The sequence below is a fragment of the Astyanax mexicanus genome, chromosome 23 (genome assembly GCF_023375975.1).
Source record: "Astyanax mexicanus isolate ESR-SI-001 chromosome 23, AstMex3_surface, whole genome shotgun sequence".
NCBI lineage: Eukaryota > Metazoa > Chordata > Actinopteri > Characiformes > Acestrorhamphidae > Astyanax > Astyanax mexicanus.
In genome coordinates this window covers 18273142-18292825 of record NC_064430.1, presented here as the reverse complement: position 1 = coordinate 18292825, position 19684 = coordinate 18273142, and the positions used below count along the sequence as shown (strand labels likewise).

The following is a 19684-nucleotide window of genomic DNA, read 5'->3' as shown; positions in this document are numbered from 1 at the left end:
TCAAGAATCAGGGGGTAGGGTAAATAGTAGGACCCAGAAATGAATTGGGATTGGGCCCAAGTTACAAGACAATTATTAAAGAACATTTGTAATCTGCTAAATTAAATTTGCAGATTCAATTATTTCGAATCAATATTCAAACTAGGTCTGGGCTCCTATGGGTTAACCAGATTAAATTGCCCCAAATTTCTGGTGTATTTAATTTATATTGACTTTATTAGATCATTAAATAGGTCACGTTATTTATATCTGGTCTGGCTAATAACAAAACAACTTAAACTTAAAGCAGTCATAACATATTACAACTGTAATTCATTATGTAAGAATATCTGCTCTTTGTAGGTCATTCTAATTACAGAATTACATATTTATAATTTCACTGAAATCAGCTATATCTGAAGATGATACAATACTCAATAATAGAACTCATTACTAAATTCATTACTTACGTGACAGGTCTCTAGGTTGTCCGCTCGGTGGGGTAGAATTAAAGATAAAACATCAAGTGGACCATCACACTGTTGTAGAGCCACTGAGGCGTTCTTACAGCTTGTTAGAATTACATAGAAATGTGTGGGCGTTGGAGCTTCAGTACTGCTAGAAGAAAGAGAAGATTTGTGAGACTTAGTAATGAATATTACTAAAAATACAAAGTTTTCTACTGTCATGTTGCTAAAGCAGTCAGTCACAATTGCAGTTATTATATTGTTATATTAACTTTTGATTGTATGCTTTTATATTCACTAATCACAAAATGAATAATCAATCAATTGATTTCAGTGTTAAAACAATGCTATGCGGCTTCTGTGAGCCAGTGTCAGTGTTAGCCAATATAAACAAAGCTTTTCTTTTTTTTTTCTTTTCCCCCACAAGCCTTATGTAAATAGAAAACTAGCAGGTGTTATTGTGATGTAAGATAACATAGGTTTGTATTTCTGCATCTGGAAAGTCATAAATTAAAAAACTTGAAAAACTTGAAGTAAATGCATTCCTTTCCATCTTTTAGCAAGAAGCAATATTGAGTCACAGCAGTACAGAATTTTACAGATATACAATACTGTGCAAATGCACCTGCTAACATTTTCAAGCTCTTTTTGAAGGCAACAAGTGTTTTTTTTTTAAAGTAAAACATTAGGATAGAATAAATACAAAAAACATTTGTACAAAAAGTAGTAATTTTACATCAACAAAGCTAATTATGGAGTCTTATATTATATCGTATTTTTCGCAATATAAGGCACACCTAAAATCCTTTACTTTCTTAAATTCCCAAGAATTGTCAGTGCTTCTTATAAACCAGTGCACCTTATGTATGAATTTTATCAGTCAGGTTTAAAGGAGCAGTAAAACCACAGCATTATACAGGAGTTTCAGTGTAGTTCTCTATCAGTTTTAGCATTAGCTGCTAACCGTGCGTAGTGCCAGCTCTTTCACTGTTCAGAGGTGGGTATTATAGAGGTAGGCCTGTAGCCTGCTGCTAACCCTGACTAGCACTGCAGAAGCAGCATTAGCATTAGCTGCTAACCACAGCCACAGCTCATTTGCTGTTCAGAGGTGAGTATATCGGACTCTAGCCTATGTGCTGTTTACTATGTTAAAACAATCTACGTGGGACAAAACCCTAGCTGACATCACCCTGACTTGCCGGAACACTCAGGGTTCCCCAGTGTAGCACTGTCGGGCAGCATTAGCTGCTAACTGGTAATGATGGTGCTCCAGCTTTAGTGGGAATCAAAGCTTAATGTAAATAAACAAAGTGCTTTTTCTGGAGAGAAACATCCAACACTCATCTGACTTGTCTGAAGTGTTTTTTTTTTTTTTTTTTTTTTTTAAGTATTACAGTTTTGTGAATCTGCACCCAAGTTTTTTTTTACTCACATGTACACCTGTAATATGTGATGTGACAATAAAAATCTTGAATCTTTGTTTACTTAGCCTAGCTTTGCTGAATTAGAAGGAAAACATGGAGACCCCCTGTTCCTGCTACTAGTTACTAGCTGATTAGCTGATTCCCTAAATCCGTTAACCAGCTCCCTTGGTGTTAAATCTGGTGAGCTGCTCATGGAAATGAACACATCCATATTCTGGCTGGGGGATTCAGGAGAAATCTTGACCACACCACAACCAGTGTACATTTTCTTTGAACAATTTTCCTAAAAACACTTGCAAATTTTATTATTTAATCCAAAACATTCATGACTACTTCTTTCTAGATATGATGGTTGTTTGATTTAGTTTCTAATAACAAAAGCTATTATGAGGATGGTAAACATTGGGATGCAGTCACTTACAGTGTCTTCCCAGCCATGATATCATAATTTCCATTATAGTCTTTATCGAATATCGGTCCAGTCATGACATTCAGACCGTTCCGCTCTTGTGAATACTTCACCAGTAGGACATTGTGAAAATAATCCCAAATGCCTGTAAAATCAGAGAATAAGTGATGATTAAATAATAAGTAATAATAAAAACAGGAGAAACAATACTGTAAAAAATAAAATGGTCATTAATGTAATGTTATACTTTTACTAATTCATCTGCAAAAACAACCCAGCACTCAAATAACACTCCACACCGTTCAGTAGCATCACCTACAGTAGGTTTTACAGAAGTAATTTTAGCCACTAGAGGGCATAATCAAGTCAGAAATGCAGAAAGATTTAAAACCAAAACACAGGACGTGTTCCCACACTGTGGTTAGTAATTCTAGGAATTTTCCCACAAAATAAGTCTTCACCACTTGGCAGAAGATTTAAATCTAAATGTTCTCTATTTTTCAGACCATTACCTTAAACAGTGAATGTCTGTTAGACTGTTAGACATGTAAATAAAGCAGGCAAACTGACCCAAGTTATAAACTTAAGTCAGTTAGTTCAGCAAAGTGAGAAAATGTTACGCAAATCTAATACAGAGACTCCATTTAGGATACAGCATGTTTAGATATATCAGTCTTAAAGGCACAGTATCAAAAACAGTGCATTTGATTAGAAGGGCATTTACACTGGAGCAAGGTTTTTGTGTCTGTTATATTGTGAATATTTGGTCTGGTTAGTTTTGATTTTACACAGTACTTTAGTAAGCAGACACACTACAGTTATAGTAGATATAGTGGATACAGAAATCACCAGCATAATATGTTGCACCAATACTGCTGTGTGAAGCACTTGCACATAAAGGAGAGTCAGATTTTGTCGTAACACTGATTCATTTTCTTCTACTATTGTTTAATGGTGAAAATAGCCTGCCTTAATGTCCTGTAATTGGTTCAAAAGCCCAAACCCTGTAGAAAAGCTTCAGAAAATATCAGTTTAGAGAGTCTTGTTGGTCTAACATTTTACCGTACCACTCTATCCAACCAAGATTTAGGACACCCTACTTTACCTGTAAAACACAGAAAATAGTGGGGGGAAAAAGTTAGTGGGCAGGGAAAGGGGTGAAATGGGATTGGGCCATGAAATTACGGGGTTAACAACTATGTTTGTTGTTGCTGTCATGCAAATACAGTATCATGTATCTCTAGAATGACACTTTAGTGAAGAACTTTGTTATTTCATTCATTATGAAATTTGGAAAATCTGCTGAACTGTTTACACAGTCAGACTCAGCGATAGGCAGATACTTTATTTATAGACTTCAAACTTTGCCTGTGAGTGACGTACCATCTCATGATTGTATGTAATGGAAAGGGCAGATTCTACAGATTCAGGAAGTTTCTGTGTGCACTGTGTTGTTTCAAAGCTAATAATAAACACATTGAGGAAGAGCATATTTCATCCCTGTGGGTTAAACATGGCACTGTTATAGCATGCCACCTTAAAGGAGAACTCCGGTGTAAAAGCTAGTAGGTAAGCACCGCTATTACTGAACTGAAAATAACAGATATGTATATACATAGATTCGGCAAAGCCTGCGTCCTGGTGTCGGCTGCTACTCTAAGCGGAGTCTATATATATATATATATATACATTTTGTGTTTTTAATATGCTTCTTGCGCATTTTTTAAGTTATTAATTATTATGTCTCAAAATAAATGTCAGAGCTCTCCGGATTCTAGCAAGGGGGTGTGGAGATACTTTGAGCCTTGATACCGGTAGAAAAAGAGGTTTATCGAGGCAAGTTATGCCCCGTGTCACCCAGTCTGAATAATGTTTGGACAAACTGTTAAAATTTCTGGATCTCAGAACACTGTGGAAGAACAAAGGTGTGCTATTCATCAAAGGTTAGTACTTTTTATTATGTTTTACTACACCAAAAGTCCATTTTACATCAAAGTTCTCCTTTAAGGTTGAATTACTGTATACTTCTGCATCGAGTTAAGGCAATGTCTACGGCGTAGCCTCAGCAGGTGGCCTACGCTGTTATGAGTATTTTTATTTGTGCGTTCGTTTGTCTGCATTGCTCTGCAGTTTGGTGGGAATTCAGGTATGTATGGACGGGAACTCGATGCTTGGAGGACCAATTACAGACACTGGGTATGGCACATAGGGTATGGCGAAAATATGCCGCAAAAGCATCAACTGACCTTTTGTTACAAATTAGTTCATGATGTTTGTGCCCTGCAGTTGCAGATCTTCTCCAGTCAACTGTAAGTTCTACTATGTGAAATGGGAGCATATAGAATCAACCACAGCTCACCATGCAGCAGAATTCAACAAACTCACAGAGCAGAACCTGTCTGTCTGCATAAAAAATGCCTCTCTTTTTAATCACACTAAACCGGAACTGTCCAAGCTGTCTCTGGAAGCAGGGTCAGAACAAGAACTGTGCAGCATGATTAGCGAAGATGACTATGATGACTCATCACATTGACAGTCTGGCAATGTGATGAGTAATTGTGATTTTGACACCATGGGAAAGCTATCTTTCAATCATTAGAGTATCTAAAGTATAGTTTGGTGGAAATGGGATGATGGTCTGGGTTGTTTTTCACAGTTTGGGCTTAGGGCCTTAGTTTCAGTGAAGGGAAATGTTAATGCTACAGCACAATAGGATATCTTAGATATGTTATTTTGGGGAAGGCCCCTTTCCTGTGCGTGTAGGACTGCGACCCCATGCACAAAAGAGGTCAAGAAGCACGTGGTTTTACGAGTTTGGTGTGGAAGGACTCCTGTGACCTGCACAAAGCCTTGAACTCAGCTCCAATGAACACTCTCAGCATGAAGTTTTAGAGTTTCTTAATGGTGTTCTGTGATAATCCATCTCATGCAGCTTTAATACTTTCACGCCATATACGCCGTTTAATACTTTCATATCATAGCATCTGTGTCTTCAAGATAAGCTTGTGAGACCCCAGCAGCGAGACAAAAGCAGAAGTCATATGGCAGTGGGTCATCTTCAGTGAGGAGTCAGACTTTTGTCTTGTTGGAAACACTGTGGTCAGCAGCAACATGAATGGTTTATTTTCACGCAACACATGTCTAAAAGGGCCTGGTGTCATGGTGTGAAGTGCCTTTTTGAACAGTGCAAGAGGTAACAGGTAACAGGGCAGGGTAACAAACTAGACACAAGTGAGAACACTGAAGAAATGGCGGAGACAAGATAAGAACAAAGCAGGACAGGGAAAAAACAACTAGACTGGGAAAAAGACAGAAATAGGCAAAAAAACAAAGAAAGTAGGAAAACAAGACAAGATGTAAGATATTTAAAATTTACAATATGCTGTATTTTTGTTGCTTCAAATACTGACACCTTTTGCATTACATTAGATTTTCATCGTATCAAACACTGTTATAACATATCCCCCAGTCTTAATTAACACTGTATTTTTTATTCTTCAATTCACTATTGTTGTGTAAGTCATGACTTTGTGGACTGGTGCCCTGGATTCAAACGTGATTAAAGGGAAAGGACTCATTCACACGTGACTCACACGTTTCAAGTCAAGATAAGCTGTAAAAACATATGACGTGCTACAAAATCACAGCAACACATTCAAGGCCATTCAGAGTACAGTGGACTTGGTTAAAATTAAACCTAAGAAAAAAACTGCAAGGTCAACAAAGCTGATAAGCATGAAACAATATGACAGTCCTCTGATTACCTTTAAAAATGGGAAACATTGGCGCCATGTTACTCGTGATCAGGGAGTCATACTCTGTTCCATTTGAGCTCAAATCTGTGAATAAGACAGAAAAAAGTTCATTAGATAAGACTTAACATTTAAATTATTCTTAAAACCTTTTTTATAAGCCTGGTATATTCTACTATGAATTACATGAACAAAAGCACTGGTCAATCATTGATTCTTCTGAGATGCTTCTTCAGGGAGAATAAGGGAAAAAAAAAAAAAAAAAAAAAAAAAAAAATATATATATATATATATATATATATATATATATATATATATATATTGCTTTTGTTGGAGCAACTGTCTCTACTACAGTTTGGAGCAATGCTGTGAGGATTTGCTTGCACACAAATGTTTAGACATACAGTACCAAAATTTGGACACACCTTATTCAATGTTTTTTCTATATTTATTTCTTTCTTGAATTTATTTTCTACGTTGTAGATAATTTCTTTCCCTATTTTTTCCCCAGTTTCTGCCAATTTAGCTAGACCAGTTGTCCCACCCATACAGCTGCTAGTCAGCTGTATATCCCCCATTAGACGGCTCTTGCTGATCAACCTTACACTAGGAGTGATGAGGGGAAAGAGCACCATGTGCCGACCCAGAGAGAGCAAGGCCAATTGTGCTCACTCAGGGCTCCAGCAGCCGATGGCAATCTACATGACCGGGATTCAAACCAGTGATCTCCAAAACATAGTGGCAGCGCTTTAGAAAGCTGGACCACTTGAAGCCCCATTGTAGGTTAAAATTAAATTAATCAAAACAATTAAGGGACACCTATGGAATTATGTAGTAAACAGTAAATTAGATGTGTTTGTCCTCCACAATTCCCTGATTTAAACCTGATCAACTGAGATGGTGATTTGGGATGAGCTGGAGCTTCAAAGCGCGAAGGAAAAGCAGCAACTATTGTTCAGCACCTCCAGGAACTCCTTCAAGACACTGAGAAAACTATTCCAGGTGACTCTACCTAAAACATATTCTGGTTTGTTTAACACTTTTTGTTTAGATAATTATGCATGTGTTCCTGTATATCTTTAGTTATTTTTTTATATTAAATTTACAAAGTAAGAAAATCACAAAAAGACTGAATGAGAAGAGGTGTGTCCAAACCTTTGACTGGTACTGTAAAGCATAGTTTATTTTAACAGAAATTATGCAGTCAGTACAGTGCAGCACATTTTCCACTGAAAGGAGTGAAGCGATTCACCCACAGTGCTGAATCTGTTTATTTAAACTCAGCCTGGATAATAACAGAGACATGCTGTGAAGCTCACTGGGAGGATGGAGAAATCCGTAGGTCAGGGTGGGGTTATTCTTGTAGGAGGAGCAGGACTGACTTGCACTGGCTGGAACCCGCACATCAACACGAACACACTCTTCCTGTGAAGAAGTGAGGGGCTGCACACTGGCCTGAGGGCATATATTAAAATAAAAACAAAGGAAACAGTGTTTGTTTTTCTGCTGCCCAGAAAAACATAATAGCAACTTTAGGAGAATATGGTGTTGTTGATACCGGAGAGCAGCTATTCACCTAAGACATATATATATATATATATATATATATATATATATATATATATATATATATATATATATATATATATATATATATAAATACTCTTTTACCAATAACCTTCTTCCTGACTGTTATGAAAAAAAAATCAATCAACTTCCAAGTTCATCACTACTCCACAAGATCCTCTAATAACCTCTGTACTACTTTTTTTCACAGAAAAAAGATTTTTGAGATTTTTTCACTGCACTATTTTGCAGTCTTATTAAAGTTGTGGGAGTTGTGGCACTGCTCCAGGGGTCTAGCGTAGTGGATTTAAACCCTGCTCTAGTCACTGTCTGTGAAGTGTTTGGTGGTGTGTACACTGGGTACTCTGGCTTCCTCCTGCCTCCTAAAAATACACATGAAATGTGAACTGAGCATGCTAAGTTGGCCCCAGGGCTAGGTATGAGTGTGTAAATAAATGCTTGTGTGTGGTACCCTGCAAGCGACAGGGGTCTTGCCCTGGGGGTATTCCTGCCTCGCACGCACCCAGTATTTCTAGGTAGGCTCTGAGCCCTCCGTGGCTTTTGACCAGGAAGGCAATAAATAAGAAGGCCTACAATACAACAAATTGAAACCTCTAAAAACTCCAAGAATCTCTAAAAATTGTATGATATATAATTTATAAATGATTTATATAAATGAGTCTTGAGTGGAGTTCTAAACAGTTATGATGGGAAATGTGAACAGAAGGAGACACACACAGAGCTCTATGGGAACCGCTGATGATTTATACTGAGGCGTGACCACATAATGAAACAGTACATGCCTGCTGTGAAAGCTAACATGAGGAGAGGATAAATGATCGGAGAGAGCTGGAGATGGATCCAACTTCCTCTTGTTGGACTGCCTTCAAAGAAAATAGTAAAATGACAATGCTTCTGACATGTTAGGGGTTTTTGTATTTAACTTTACGCCCAAAACACACCCGTGATTCTTGACGATACGAAAGACACACTGACACATCCTTAACCAAGCTATGGGGTGTGTGGTTGACGGCTTGCCTATTGATCACTGAAATTGGGCTCTAAATATTGACTTACCAAACGAGCTTCTGATATGATGATACCTATACATAAGTCTAGACTTTCATTAAAGGCCTTGAGATTTAATGATTTTTGTTTAGAAATTTGCTATTTGTATTTATTCTAATACTAGTATGTATTTTACTAAGTAAACAAACACTCACCTTCCAGACAAGGACGTTTAAATTTCATTCAAATTCTCACAGGTGCTTAAAACTATTGTAAATGAATGTATATATGCTCCAGGTTGTTTATTTTCCAGAGTAATAAAAGACAATCTTACCAGTGGCTCCAGTGAGTATGAGACCCAGAGAGGCATGAGAATGTCTTTGCTGTATCCACTGATGTAGGAAGTCTGATGCAGTACGCAGTAGTCTGCCTTCTCCTGTATAACTCGAGGAATCCCGTATGTCAGGTGCAGACGTTTAATGGTCAAATCTGCAGAGGTACAATAGATACTTAGATAAACATAAAAATACATAAAAAAAAACAATAAATGTGGTTCTGGTTATCAGAACCAGAAAATCTAAAACAGCTTTGATCAGTACATACTGGCATTAGAAGTGGTGAGCCGCTGGTTGAGAAGTTTCACCTGGAAGAGAAAGAGCATCAAAATCATTTCTAGTATAACTGATGCTTCTATTAAAATAGCTGGGGCTTATCTTTGTGCTAGCTACAAAGACTACTTCTTTAAAACTCGAATAAGGCATCTAACTAGGCTCTGAACAGTCTACTGGTCTCAAGTGCTGTCAATATGATCCATGATTGTTGGTTTGATTCCTGATTCATGTTTGTTTCGAGTCATGCTGCTTGCCATCAGCAACCAGAGTCTGAGAGAGCACAATTGCTATTGCTTTCTCTCATGGGTAGGTAGATGGCACTCTCTCTTCACATCACTCCTGTTGTGATCCTGATCAGCACAGGCGTCTGTTGCCTGATGTATCAGAGCTGGAGATCTGATGCTTTCCTTGCTTTCTGGTATTGGCTATCTAGCAATGTTGTCTGTATAGAGTTGGAAAAGAGGTGGCGGCTGGCTTCACATAATTTGGGAAGCAAGGACTAGGCCCTGTTATTCCTAGAAGTGTGTAGACTAGTTATAGACTATATTTTCTTTTGTAGTACAGGACTAGGCTTAATCCCTGTCTGGGAAACAGCCCACTAGTATCAGAGGCATTGCTATGGATAAAAGAGGCACATATGAATAGGGTTAGCCTTACTAAAAATGAAATAAATGCTAAAGGATGCAATCATTTGCAAACAGAGAAACAGATGTCCAAAGTTTGGACACACAGTCATCCAGAAGGAATGAAGGAACACATAAGGAATCATGTAAAACACTTAAAAGTGTTAAACAAACCAAAGTACTCTGTGAAACATTTAGGTGCTCTTATCTGGGGTTCTGTTAACTTGTGGTTTCCTTGGCTAGTAACTCTGATAAACTCATCATGTGCAACAAAGAAAACTCTTGATCTTCCTTTCCTGAGGGCATCATGTTTATTTTATTAATTCAGTAGTTCTTACTATTATATGGATTAGATCATTACTCAAATAGGGTTATTCACTGTATATCAACTCTACCTCTTTACAACTTTACAACTGATGCTCTCAAACACATTAAGAGACAAGAAATTCAAATAATTAACTCTTTACAAGTTTAGCACAGCTGTTAACTGAAAGATAACATTCCAGCTGGCTCGACCTCATAAAGCTGACTGAGAAAATTCAGCCAAGATGTGCAAAGTTGTCATCTAAATCAAGAGGTGCTATTTTGAAGAATCTAAAATATAAAACATATTCTGGTTCGTTTAACAGTTTTTGTTGATTTAATAATTCCACATATTTTTATTCATAGTTTAGATCACTTTAGTATTATTATATAATGCAGAACATTTTGAATAAGCCTCTTTGGCATGGTAAAGGCAACGGTTTACTTGTTGTTAGAAAGGCTATTTTTAAGAGCAATGATTGCTAGTTTTAGATTGTCTGTTGAAGAAAGTAAAGAACTGATTTTGTGAAGATTTTGCTGCGTTTTTGTGTGATTATTAACCTGGTCAGGAGTGATGGAGCTGCAGACACAGCCTTGTTGGTCAGTGGGAGAGAGAGTCGGGGCGGAGCAGCTGGAGGCTGGAGAGATCTCAGCAGGGTAGACTGGCTGGTAGGTAGGAATCCTCAGGAGATGGTTGAGACTCCCATGGGTGCCATTGTTTGGGGCAGGCTGAACACCCAGCAGATCTAAATGGAAAGAGATGTGACAGTATTCTTAAATGTAAGCTAATGGAAAAACACACTGTGATGAAACTATGTTCAATTCCACAGACAATATTTAATGGTTTTAATCAAAGTAAAATTAATGTGAATCACTGAAGCTGATTGTTTTAGCTTGACAAAAGCCAAGGGAGGTGGAAGATGGATGAGTACCATTAAAACTATGGTTGAATACCATTATCCTTGCCTGCTGGTGCATGGTGACATATATAAAATCAAGACGAGTCATTACAATTTAATTTTAAAGTTTACGGGAAATTAAGTTTGTCTTTAAAATGGTACGACATGATAAAGGTGTACCATAAAATAATAAATAAACCAAGAAGATAAAACAGGTTCATTTTGATTGTTAGTTGATTTTCAGTCACATCGGAATATTAAAGCACCTTCTTGTTTCTACACTTGTCCATTTTTTTACTCCACTGATCATATAGGAGCTTGTAGGACTTTGTATTTCCATAATTACAGACTATAGTCCTGTATCTGTGTCTCTGCATACTTTATTATCCTACTATTACCCTGTTCTTCAATGATCAGGACCGCACAGGAAAGACTCCACAGAGCAAGTATGACTTCGGGGCATCATCCTCAGCACTACAGTGACACTGACATGGTGGTGGTGTATGAAGTGTTAGTAGTGTGTGTTTTGTTGGTATGAGTGGATCAGACACAGCAGTGCTGCTGGAGTTTCTAAACCCTGTGACACTCACTGTTTATTAGACACTCCTACCTAGAGCTGCTCTACATTGTAGATATAAAGTCAGAGACAGAAACTCATTGGTGGTCACAGGAAGCTGACCACAGGATGCTGTTGGCTGAATATTTCTGGTTGGTGGACTACTCTATTCTCAGTTCAGCGGTGACTTTAAGATGTTTAAAAACTCCAGCTGCACTGCTGTGTCTGACACATTTGTACCAGAGCAACACACACTAAAACATCACCAGGACTACAGTTTGTAATTGTAGTATTACAAATTGTTCAATATCCTCAGTGGATTCTGATTTTACTTTGTATGAATTGTTATAAATCAACACAATAAACAAAGAAAAAAAACACTTAAAGTAAAACACTCAATTTATATTTAATTTGTGTTCATGTTCATAAACCATTAACACTTAAGCAAAAATCACTTACCACACATGAGGTTATACACTTCTATGTTTTCAAAGGGAGCCACGGTGGTGTTGTACTTCATTCCTGGCCCATATCCTATAAAAATGGCCTAAAAACAAGGACAAAGAATTTGTGATGAAATCATGTTCCTTTCCATAGAAAACATTCCATCAACTATGAATCAACCCTGATGACACATTTCCCTGCTACATCAAATGTGGTTGTGGAAAGACTAAACATTATTCATTCAGAAGGGCCTCCATAAAGCTACAGTCATAACCTCAGTCATTCTGGTAAAGTTGACTGTGCTTGAACATTGGGTCTGTGCCAGATAACCAACACATTTATCTAAACTCCCCTAATTCTGTCAGGAAAATTAGTAAAATATTTACCCAGAATTCTAGAATTTACAGTCACACAAAAGGCAATTTGTTTCACTTGCAAAAATTGACAACTATAAGGTGCACTATCACTAAACATCTATTTTCTGGTCTATTTTCATACATAAGGAACAGCGGATTATAAGGCACATAAAGCCACACTAGTAAGGATGCCTAAATCGGAGGGAGCAAGGGTGTCGCCATATTTTCCTTCTAATGGGGAAGCTGGCGGAAGTGACCAGGTAAAAAAAAAAAAAAATTCTTCTTTCAAAGTCCTACAAGTGCTGGATGTTAATCTACACAGATTTCTCCCATTAAAACAGTTTATTTGGGTGAGTAAACCTCTTACTTTTATTTACAGTAAACTTAAATTTCCAATATTTTATCTATGAGTGAGTTTTCAGTAAAGTTTCTCCAGCACTAAGGCTGGATGCAACAGCATTAGCATTAAATGCTAACCGCAGCGCTATCAGGATGTAAATTACATTACATTACATTACATTACATTTGGCAGATGCTTTTGTCCAAAGCGACTTACAATAGTCAAGTACAAAAGTAATAGAAGTTTAAAGGTAAAACATCTTTAGATAGGGCCTAAAGGAGGTCAAAGGGAAATAATGGGATAGAGGAGTGAAGGAGGGGAAGAAGGAGAGTAAGTGCTCTTAAAGATAGTGAGAGATTCTCCTGATCTGGTAGTGGAAGGTAGTTTGTTCCACCATTGGGGAACTCTGTATGAGAACAGTCTGGATTGCTTTGTGTGAATGTTTGTTTGGTAAAGCGAGGCGACGTTCATTGGAGGAGCGCAGCGGCCGGGAGGTAGCGTAAGCCTTCAGGAGCGAGTGCAGGTAGGAAGGAGCCTGTAGGCGATTGTAAGAGTTTTGAATTTGATGCGAGCATCAACTGGTAGCCAGTGGAGCTCAATGAGCAGCGGGGTGACATGTGCCCGTTTTGGTTGGTTGAAGACCAGACGTGCTGCTGCATTCTGGATCATTTGGAGTGGTTTTACTACGCAGGCCGGGAGGGCAGTTAGCAGGGCATTGCAGTAGTCGAGGCGTGAGATGATGACTGCTTGTACCAGGAGTTGGGTGGCCTGTTGCGTCAGAAACGGTCTAATTTTCCTGATGTTAAAAAGCGCGAAGCGGCAGGATCGAGCAACTGAGGCCACATGGTGCGTGAAGGAGAGTTGGTCATCAACCATAACACCCAGGTTCCTAGCAACCTTTGTCGGTGAGAGAGAGAGAGAGTCGATGCTTATAGAGAGGTTGTGTTGAAAAGATGGTTTTGCTGGTATGACCAGAAGTTCAGTCTTTGAGAGATTTAATTGAAGGTGATGCTCCTTCATCCAAGAGGATATGTCAGAGAGACACTGTGATATCCGTGCAGAGATTGAGTTATCTTCAGGTGAGAATGACAGGTAAGAGAATTTTTTTTGGCCCGTACGGGGAACGAACCTGCGACCTTGGCGTTATCAGCACCATGCATTATTCAGTCCTCCAAAAAATTGCACTTTTTTGTTTAATTACATTTGGTTTATTTTTACTTTTTTGTGTGATTTGTTTGGGCAAGTGTGAATACAGTAACTGTGCTCGGGTGCGGACAAATACAAGTTAAATTACACAGAAATTATACAAAAGTCCAGAACGCAAAGTCTTCTTCCTGTGTTTACTTTCTTGCTCCAGTCCCAGACAGGTCTGACCAATCAGCAGACAGAACATTCTGACATGGTTTATTTTTTGTTTTCATGTATTTTGGTGCACACTTTAACTAATTTGGACAGAGAAATTGCCAGTGAAAATGCCCCTAAACAAATAAATTAACTTTCTTTCCAGAATTCAGTGTTCATAAATGTTCTAAAGATGTGTTTTAATGATTAAACAAACAGACAAACCTAAAGTACTTAGAGCCTTCATTATATACATGACAGGATTCAAATATTTTTTTTTATTTTTCTATATATACTTGACATGAGAATAAGGAAAAGACCAATATAAAGCCCTAGTCATGTCAATAAATAAAAATGTTGTGATCTGCTGTAAAAACAGCCAGCAACTGAAATACACATTACGCCATACTGCCCAGCCCTGTATATTTTTAAAATATTCTTAATTTACTGTAAATTATTTAAAGAAAGTTTTTTTTTATTATTCTTAGAGAGAGAAGTAAGACAGAGAACAAGTAAATGCTTGCTATATAAATACTAGTCAGTCAGTAGAAAGCAGTGTGATGTAAAAATACCTCACACCCAACTGAAAGTCAACACTGTAGCTCCTCACACCCTACATGATGGCAGCTGGCTACAGTATTACAGTAGGTAAAAGCTCAAGCTCACACCAGCGTTGCCATGTGTGCATATTTTACTATATACTTATTTTTCTTCTTGAGATAAATTAAGCAACAGGGAAAAAAGTACCCAAGTGTGGTCAGAATAAGTGTGTAACTGTGACTCATTCATTCTCTTTAACTTACTACAAACACATGCTCAGTATGAAGGAATGAAGGCTAAAGCACACAAGGTTAAACTTTGGTCGGTTCTATTAAAAACTGTTGGCAAACTTGTGTCATTTTAAGAAAACGCAGCCAGTTATGTCATTCCCCCACATGCTTTCTCTAGACAATATTTAACTATAGACATTCCTGGATGACCACAGGAGGAAATACGCACAGATCAGACCAGACCAGTCCATCACCGCCCATACAAACACTGGGTGATTTGGCACAACCACTGATTTTCAGTTTCTTCCGTCTGCCTCTGCATTTCACAACATGACTTGTTTTGTTTAACATTCTAAAATCTTAAGATTCCTAAAATGGTTATTTGGAACGATGCCATAAAACCACTTCTTGTTCCATTAAGAATCCATTATCAGCATCATTAACTTACAGAATTTATAACTTTACAAGAATTTATACAACCATCAAACCTAACATTACAGTTAATCTGATCCTTGTTTTTATTCTCATTATTCATTTTATCAGCTCCACTGGTTATACATGAGCACTTTGTAGATTCATAATTAAATACTCTAGTCCTTACATTGATTACACTCCTACAGGGCTGGTCCAACATGTACAATATTTTCTGCACAATAACGCTCACTTAAAATCCTTTAATTTTCCCAAAAATCGTCAGTGCGCTTCATAATCTGGTGAACCTTATGTATGAATTTTATCAGTTAGATTGTAAGGAGCAGTAAAGTCACTCAGCTGAAGTACAGTGTTTCACAGGAGTTTCAGTTTAGTTCTCCATCACCGAGTATATCGGACTGAACCCTGCTGCTAACCCTAGCTAGTACTGCTAAGCGCTAGCTCTTTCATCGTTCAGAGAAGAGTATATTAGACTGCAGTAGTCTGTGTAGTGTAGTCTGTGTTAAAACTACGAGGGACGAACTGCCAGCTGATAGTGCCCTGGATTACTGGAACACTCAGGGTTCCTCAATGTAGCGCACTGTAATGCTGCTGCACCCAGCCTTAGTGGAAATCTGGAATTCTAAGCTTTAAGAATTACAGTTTTGTTTATATAGCTTAGCTTTACTTTAGTTACCCCACCACAACCCAGCGTCGAGACCTTCTGAATTAGAAGGAAATTGTATATTCTATATCGCTCTATAATCTGGTGCACCTTATTTTGTGAAAAATACAGTGCTAAGAATGATCTACCATCCGGCAGGGCTTAGGGCTTAGGGGTTAGCATGTTTGCCTCCCATGTCCTGGCGTCTTGGGTTCAAGTCCCTATCAGGGTAGAGTTTTCATGTTCTCCTCATGTCTGTTACCTCTTTTCCACCAACAAAGTGCTGGTGCCGGAGCAGGTTCCTGTGAACCTGTGAACCTTTTAAGAACCGGCCCGTGTTTCCACTGCTCTAAGGAGTCACTGTGGGACTCCAGCCAAAATAAATTGCTATACAATATTTTTTTTTTGTTTTAGGATTATTAACTAAATCATTAACTCACAGTTTAAGGGGTTAAAACTCTTTCGTAGAACATACCTCTAAGCCAAGAACCCTCTGAGGCAGCTTTGTTATTAAGAGTGTCTGGGTTTTAGGTACTGAATGGGTGTGATTTTGAAGCTTAATAGAAAAAACACTGTGGCAGAGCAGGACTGTGGTTAGGCTCTGGCTGGAAAAGGGAAAAGAGGTCTGGGTAAAAGAGCAAGTAATAAGAAACAGTCTGCTTGTGCTTGTTGTTAGAGGCGTGTGTGTGGGGGGGGGTTCTCCCAGAAGGTTGTCTTGTTAGAGAGAGAGAGAGAAAGAGAGAGTGAGAGTAAAAAACTGTGAGAGAGAGAGACTGGAAATGGTGCAGAGCCAGATGGAAAACCGGAATGTTTGTTTCCGTTTATGGCAGAAATGCAGGGCGTAAAAACCAACCCAGCTACAAATAACAAACAAAATATCACCCAAACCAGCCAGTGGCCTACACATGCATATGCTATTGGCCAAAATATAATGCACTAAGAAAGAATTATTGTAATGAAACTTTATGTAAAATTAAAAGGAGGCTCTGGTACTTGGCTGAGCAGCATTTTATCCAAACCAACATTGATTAACAGTAAATTTAGCATTTTATTTGGAAATTAAGGGACCAGAGTCTGGAGGCACACAGTCCAAGTTGCTTGAGGTCTAGTGTGAAGTTTCCACAATCAGTGATGGTTTGGAGAGTCATGTCATCTGCTGGTGTTGGTCCACTGTGTTATATGAAGTCAGTGCAGTGTTTCCCAAAAAATCTTACAGCACATCATGCTTCCCTCTGCTGACTACTTTTATGGAGATGTGAATTTCATTTTCCAGTAGGACTTGGCACACTACCAAAAGGACCAAGTGGTGATATATAATACTCTAATTTTGTGAGACGCTGATATTTGGGTTTTTCAACAATAAAATATTACCGAATTACTGAAATAAGGCAACTGTTTAATGATGTTCTAAATTTCTGAGATGCACCTGTATCTGCCTGAGATAAAACTGATGAGTTTTGAAGCAATCTGAGTGTTAAGTAGCAATGAGTATACAGACACAATGATCAGAACAGACATAATTATTCAATATTGGCCATCAATCGGCACAGTACGGTGAGGGTGGGGGTTTGTTCGGGTACACTGGGCCCATGCCTTTGTAATTTGTGCAGCATGTGGATTTGTTATAGTCTTCTTAAAAAGTAACTGTAAAAGTCAACGTAGTCCTGAGAGCAGAATATGTTGTTCTAAGATCTGCATTAATGCTGTATCACATAAGTATACTGACACACCCCCATACCATGACAGATATTTGTTTATCATTTCACTAACATATCATCAAACATCTGTCGAGTTCTTTGGTAGTCTTTCTCCGATTCTTGTCTAGACACCACTGCGGGCAGGTTACGGAGTTTTGCAAGAAGTTGACTCATCTGGTGCAGATAATTTTTAATCACATTATAATTATACACTGCAGCTGTTGCATGCACATGCCAGTGTGGTTCTTCCTCAGATAATTACTCATCATTAGGGCTATTGTGATGATGTCCTTGACTTCATGACCAAAGGATCAAATGTCAATCAAATATGGCACAAATCTGATTAATTCCTGAGTAATTTAGACTATAGGAAGGTTTGGACTTTGACCACCTAGAAGTCCTATAAATAATGAACAATTTGGAATCTCTTCAAATTTGTTAACTGTGTCACAAACAAACTGTACCAACCTGCATATTTCTGAAAGCATTATCCGAACCGTGAAACCCACCGTTGCAGTACTTGATTTGATTTGGTTGGCTGAAAATAAAGTAGCAACACAAACACAATATATTTAGCCCAGTACCATTATACGTATTTAGTACAATTTCAGTTCAGTTTCAGTATGCAGAATTCGGGTGTAAAATTGACTTTTGGTGTAGTAAAACATAATAAAAAGTACTTACCATGGTTGAATACCCCACCACAACTCTTTTACAGCTTTCTGAGATCCAGTAATTTTGTGCTTTTTGCCCAGCAGTCTGTACAACGCCCGTTTTGGGGCATATTTTGTCCCAATAAATCACTTTTTACACCGTTATCCACACTCAAAGTAGCTCCACACCCCCTTGCTAGAATCCGGAGAGCCCTGACATTTAAATTGAGGCATTAATAACTTTAAAAGGGCACAAGAAGCTTATTAAAAACCACTGTTTACATCCCATTGCTCTTTTTTGTAGACACATATAGATATAGACTCCGCATAGCCTGCCTCCTGGCATAGCAGCTGGCGTCAGGAGGCAGGCTATGCAAGGTCTATATCTATATGTGTCTATGACATATGCACTATGGGATGTAAACAGTGGTTTTAATAAGATTCTTTAGCACTTTTAAAACTATTAATGCCTCAATTTAATTATAAGGGCTCTCCAGATTCTACCATGGAGGTGTGGAGCTACTTTGAGCCTGGATAACGATAGAAAAAAATTATTTATTGGGGCAAAATATGGCGATGTACAGAGTGCTAGGCAAAAAGCACAAAATTACTGTCTCTCAGGAAGCTGTAGGAGAGTGGAAGTGGGCTATTGAACACAGGTAGATACTTTTTATCATGTTTTACTACACCCAAAGTCAATTTTACAGTTCTCCTTTAAGTGGCAAACCATACTTACAGGGCTGCCTGCCACTGAGCCTTCATGTAGAGATGCGCTCTCTCTATGCGGACACTGTTGGCAAAGTGGAGTCGTTTAGGAAGATGCTCCTTCAGATAGGGCTTCATCGGCTGATCCGGAGCCCTGCACTTGAAATGTACAGGAGAGGGTGAACTTAGAGGGAAGGAAACAATACTAAAACAACTGAAGGTCTATTAAAACTGTGTGTGAGAAGATCCATACCGACAAATTCTTCACCACGCCTTCATAATTGACTGCAGGAAATAAACAGAGATAATCAAAAACAAATGCAACAAGCACAGGCAACATCATTGATTTCACATGGGAAAAAAATAGCAACAGAAAAGACTTACACGTGAAGAAGTCTTCTGGAATCTGTTTGGGTCGAATGCGTGCAGCAGGGCCCTGGATGACTATAAAATCGTCTATGTTTTTCTGATATGTCGACACATAAGCAGCTTTTTTACATGAGGCTTCTTCCATTCCTGGTTTTTAGACAATAAAAGAAAATGACAAAAGAATTGACATAAAAAAGAGATTTGTCCATCTAAAGAAGATCATTGTGTAGGAGGATTGCTATTGCTATAATCTGTAAAAAGTGCTATATATACACATATGCATCTCAAACATTTAGAATAGCATTCAAAATTTACATCATTTACAATGTAAAAAATA

At 38.1% G+C, this 19684-nt stretch overlaps 1 protein-coding gene across 3 annotated transcripts in view; it reads right to left on the bottom strand.

Annotated features, from left to right (window-relative positions):
* Nucleotides 1–19684, bottom strand: part of enpp1 (ectonucleotide pyrophosphatase/phosphodiesterase 1) — a 71958-nt gene that overhangs the window by 2634 nt on the left and 49640 nt on the right. For 2 of the 3 annotated variants that reach the window (XM_022668145.2, XM_022668143.2), the window contains exons 13-24: nt 19363–19494; nt 19232–19263; nt 19010–19137; nt 18089–18158; nt 12057–12144; nt 10704–10888; nt 9209–9248; nt 8940–9094; nt 7351–7486; nt 6044–6118; nt 2292–2424; nt 450–597 (exon numbers count right to left, since the gene is read on the bottom strand). In XM_022668145.2, coding sequence (XP_022523866.2) covers nt 450–597; nt 2292–2424; nt 6044–6118; nt 7351–7486; nt 8940–9094; nt 9209–9248; nt 10704–10888; nt 12057–12144; nt 18089–18158; nt 19010–19137; nt 19232–19263; nt 19363–19494 — 1322 coding nt within the window. The remainder of the gene's footprint in view (nt 1–449; nt 598–2291; nt 2425–6043; nt 6119–7350; nt 7487–8939; nt 9095–9208; nt 9249–10703; nt 10889–12056; nt 12145–18088; nt 18159–19009; nt 19138–19231; nt 19264–19362; nt 19495–19684) is intronic. The other variant, XM_022668144.2, reaches the window with a different exon arrangement.